The sequence below is a fragment of the Orbicella franksi genome, unplaced genomic scaffold, assembly GCF_964199315.1.
Source record: "Orbicella franksi unplaced genomic scaffold, jaOrbFran1.1 SCAFFOLD_26, whole genome shotgun sequence".
Lineage (NCBI taxonomy): Eukaryota > Metazoa > Cnidaria > Anthozoa > Scleractinia > Merulinidae > Orbicella > Orbicella franksi.
In genome coordinates this window covers 17501-22500 of record NW_027670905.1, presented here as the reverse complement: position 1 = coordinate 22500, position 5000 = coordinate 17501, and the positions used below count along the sequence as shown (strand labels likewise).

General features: G+C 49.3%; 1 protein-coding gene across 1 annotated transcript in view; it reads right to left on the bottom strand.

Annotated features, from left to right (window-relative positions):
- Nucleotides 1–1955: 1955 nt before the first annotated feature.
- LOC145475976 (uncharacterized) overlaps nt 1956–5000 on the bottom strand; it is a 3129-nt gene continuing 84 nt past the window's right edge. Inside the window, exon 1 of the mRNA XM_081455312.1 lies at nt 1956–5000. This exon is cut by the window's right edge and continues 84 nt beyond it. Within this exon, the coding sequence (XP_081311438.1) occupies nt 1956–5000 (3045 nt within the window).

Here is a 5000-nt window from a genome sequence, read left to right as displayed (position 1 = left end):
GTGCAGGCGCCAAGTTTGGCGCTGTCACATCATCGTTAAGGGGGGTGTGCTACACTATCTTAAAACTGGGCGTCGGTCCCCCTATTCTATAGGCACCCTTAAGATTTTCACCATTTTCAAAACTTTTTGCGGGAAACGATTGGCCAGCTCGAGTTACGTGCAGGTGCCAGGTTTGGCGCTGTCACATCATCATTAAGAGGGCGTGTGTTCTACTAAATTAAAACAGGGTGTCGGTCCCCTATAGTATAAGCACCCTTAAGATTTTCACCATTTTCAAAACTTTTTGCGGGAAACTATTGGCCAGCTTAAGTTACGTGCAGGCGCCAAGTTTAGCCAAGTTTAACCCTAACCTTCACCCTAACTCTTACCCTAACCCTAAACTCTAACCCTAGGGTTACCCTAACGCTAAGCCTAACCCTAAACTCTAACCCTAGGCTTACCCTAACGCTAACCCTAAGTCCAAAAGGCTCACCCACTCAAAAGCCAATAAAACAAAAACCAAAAAAGCAAAGCGCAATTGCCCAAACATCTTTCCAATCAAATTACGACAAGTCCACAAAGTAAACCGTCCGAAAGGGACCTGGCCCAAAAATTTCAAGCACTCCAAAAGGCTCCCCGAGTCAAACCATTTCAAACCAGAGGAGCCTTTCGGACTTAGAAAAAATTTCCACTGCCAGCTCCCAAGCGAGGGGAGCCTTTTGGACTTTAAAAAAAAAATTCACAGTCACGTCCCAGACCAGACGTGGCCTCCTTTCCATCACTCGGCTGCCACAAGCTAGCCCAAGCCTGCAGGCACCACTTCTTCCTTGGCACCCTCCGGCCAGTGGCAGACGAGGGGAGCCTTCTTGGACTTCAAGAAAAAAAAAGACATGTTTTTAACAAATCTTAGAACAAAGGCTTAATCTCAGAAGATCGTAGCAACAAGGCTACTCTACAACTTACAATACCCCGTTCTTTATTTAAGTCGTCTGCAAAGGATTTATCTCCAGAAACATTAGAATTTGCTATCGGTAGTGCCTTGGAGGTTCTTGTCCTCCTTGGCACCTTGGGACGCATGAGGACCGAAGTCCTCTATTCTGGTTCGCCTAAAGTTCTCTGGAGGTAATCATCGTTGCTTTCTAGCACGGATTCTGACTTAGAGGCGTTCAGTCATAATCCAACAGATGGTAGCTTCGCACCATTGGCTTTTCAGCCAAGTGCAAATGCCAATTGTCTGAATCTGCGGTTCCTCTCGTACTGAGCAGAATTACTATTGCAACAACACTTCATCAGTAGGGTAAAACTAACCTGTCTCACGACGGTCTAAACCCAGCTCACGTTCCCTATTGGTGGGTGAACAATGGGGCATCAGAGCCCAAGGGCTCCGATGATATCTCCCCCGAAGGAGGTGCTGACCCGAAGGTCGAAGAACTGTTCAGCACCGCCAAGGAACACTTGCCAGGTGTCAACCGTACGATTGTGAGGGAAATTGCTTTCCTTAATGTAATGGTACTAGTCCAGGGCAAATCTATTAAGAAGATAAGCTCTTGCAACTACTTAACCATATTGGCATCTTGCTCATCAGGCGCTATACATGCCGCTGGGCCTTTATTAGGAAGAGTATGAGATCATCAGCAAAGGTATGAGGAACCAGGCTGGGAGATCTCTGTCATCCAAGGAGGCTCCAAAATTCGTCACTATGACAAGATCGCTTCAGGACCAACAGATAGGCCGTTAGCCACGATCTTTTCACCTGGGGGTGCCCGAAAGCACTTCAGTCCAGTCAGCCAATTAAGGCAAGCCTTCCCTTACCCCTCATGTGCTATTACCTATAATCCTCAAAGAGGACGGCTGGAGGTGGTACACATGCGTAAGCGGAATACGGAATTCCCCAAAGCTACCTTAACCAGCCTAGGATCATTCCACACCAGAACATCCATCGGTCTCACGTCGTCAGTGAAAGGCTGAGACGACACCTAACACTGTCCAGTTCCGATTGCTGGGTCCGCCATCCGAGCACGGACCTCCTGATCGCGCGTACACCACAACGCATGGTTGTAGTATAACAAGGCCTTATGGATCTCGTCCACAAGCCAGTCAGTCTTAGAGGAAGGTGAAAGCGACCCAAGAATTTTCTCAAAGTTGGCTGGGATTGCTCCCATTACACCGAATGCAAAGACTTGATAATGCATCGTCGTCCTTGCAATATCAGAGAGGTTGGACAATAATTGGGCATACTTCGTTTGTTTCTGCCCGATGGCCACATGCATCATATTGTCCATTGGAACTGTGATCTCCCATATGTGATGCTCCTTCACACCGTCCCGAACAAATGTAAAACATATATCCGGGCGCTCATTCAGAGGGGGGATGGGGACACTGGGGTCGACCATCTCTCGTAAATGAGTAGAGACTTGTAAATCCGAGAACCGGCCTTTAGCCCCCGCAATCTCCAGCCAAATGCAGATCTCGCGCACAATCTTGTTGTGTCGAGCATTCCGCAAGTTAGCCAGAGCACGGTGGCTGCAGGAACACAAAATGTGCTTTACAGTCTCACGGTGTCCAGAGCTACATAGGTTACACTGAGGATCCACCACAGTGGCGGTGGACCGTCGATTCCACACCTCCTTCAACGAATTGCATGGCAAAACATTGAAGAGCATTTGGCACGCTACCTGATATTGTGGATCTCGGGTAAGATCACGTCGGAGCCAACGATAAGACTTACTAGAGATAGAGGTCTCACTAGACCACTGGGACCAAGCATGGAGCTCGCGGAGCTGAGGGCACATACGCCCGATATAAATCGTGCGCAGGTGACTCCGCAACATCCTAACGCTCTCCACCTCAATCCACGAGCCTTTGGAGTAAATCCACATATCTCCCTCAGAGTCAATTCTAACACGGTAGCGGACACAAGCTCGATATATTAGGGGTACTAAAGTACGCCCTGTATCAAACTGGAGCCGGGGTCTAAGAGTGTTATAAGACACTCGTTGAACACCCGGCTCTGGGTCCGCTTGGTCAGATCGCGCATAGAGACGAATCTCTCTGATACGATAATCGAAGAAAATCGTACCATCTACATCCTGGTCAATTCCACAGTCAACGCGTGTATCCTCTACTCTTCCAAGTAGGATGGCCCGAAGTCGTCCATCATTGTTGTTCAACCACCGGTATGTATTGCATATTAGAGCCTCCCTATAAATGTCAACCATGCTTTTAACGCGCAAACCACGCAACCTCGTAGGAGCTTGCAGCATACAGACAGGACCCTGTTTAGGGCCGATCCCAATGGCAGTCCGGACCGCACGATACACTATGGCATCAATGCGCTCAAGTACACTCATAGGGACCTCAACTGCCTGTATGGCGAACGTCGCAATGGATTTGACATTTTGGTCTAGCAGCTCAATGCGATTCCGGCGATGCAACACTGTCAGGTCATTGACCTGGTTAGCGAGGTCAGTGATACGCTTAAAGAGGTCAGGAAAGAAGGTGGTCGACTCGCCACATCGGCGGTTCCCTGAGCCAGCTAATCGGCCAAAATTTTGGTCGAGTCCCAGATGACGGTATGTCTCGCCCTGGGTAAGCTGAGGGATTTCCTGCCCACACAATAGAACATTGTGTCGTGGAGATAAGATTCGACCGGCCCAAAATTCCTCACATATAAACGCACACTTGGTGACATCGTAACGTAGTGAAGCATATTCGGACCATTGTTCGTGAATGCGCAACATTGCCTGCATATCAACGATGCTCCCAGATAAGAGGGCCTCGTCGTCTACATAGCTAAGATCTGGAATAGAAGTGTCATACAATCTATACCCTACACACTCGTGGTTCACCCAGAGATTTACAGTATTTTTAATGGTATTGAAAGTAAGTGCAGAGTTGGTATTTCCCTGCGCGACACCCCTAGTAACGTGGATACGTGGGGAGAGGTTTCGGCCACTTTTAATGTGGACAGAACATCCCCGTGTGGAGTCAATCCACCATCCCCGTGTGCCTGCATCGGTACTAGTCAAAGAGATGATTTTCTCGATGAGACCTAATTCCAGACTGCCAAAGGCATTCGCCACATCCATGAACAAAACGTACAGATTAGTCTTATGCCGTCGATGATGGTCGATGCAAGATCGGAGGAGAAACGTGGCATCAGTAGTGCCACTAACCCCTGGTATCCCACCTTTCTGGGCGGGGCTCATCTGATCTGCAACCATCAAATGCTTACTTGCCCTCATAGAGATAACCCGACACGCGACTTTAAAGACTGTAGGAAAAAGGGTGATGGGTCGCCAGCTCTTAGGTTGGCTATAATCAGACTTGTTCGGTTTCGGTAAAAAAACCTGTAAGCCGATCTTCCAACTGGGCAGGAATGTTCTATGTTGGTATAGCCAGTTAAAGAGACTTGTCCAATATTTGAGCAGTGCACTCCGGTCTGCGGCCTTGTACGCGAAGTACGTAAGTCCGTCGTAACCGGGTGCCTTGCGCCCATCCAAAGGACGTAGTGCGTTCAAAATGTCCCTCTTCGACAGACGTTTCTCCCTCGGGATTGGCACCGCCGATCGCCAGAGATCAGCTAAGTATTCCTCTCCCTTAGGAAACGGAGGAAGGTCCTCCGCTGACAAGAGTGTCCCTGTCATTTGACCAACCCAGTGGTCATGCAAAGCTCTCATAGAAATCTCCGCATCCGTATCGGCTGCCATCGCCTTGGCTATATTCGGCCGGTCGTCACCGAATTGGCGATTGGCTTCCGATTCAGAAAGGCCTTCCAAGGTTCGTGCACGTGCCCTAACCTTTTGAGGGCGCGCCCCAGGGGTGCGCGATCCCTCCGCCAAAATGTACCGGGGTCTTGGGTCACCTTTAGTGCCCCAGACAAGTTTCATGGCGCAATGCAATAGCCATCTAAGCCGGATGTCAAGGAGGTCAAGTTGGCGAACCTGGCACTCCATATCATCCGTGGAACGTGTAACGCGTTCAAAATGCCGCAAAGCAGCACCCAAGAGGTTCTGACTGCA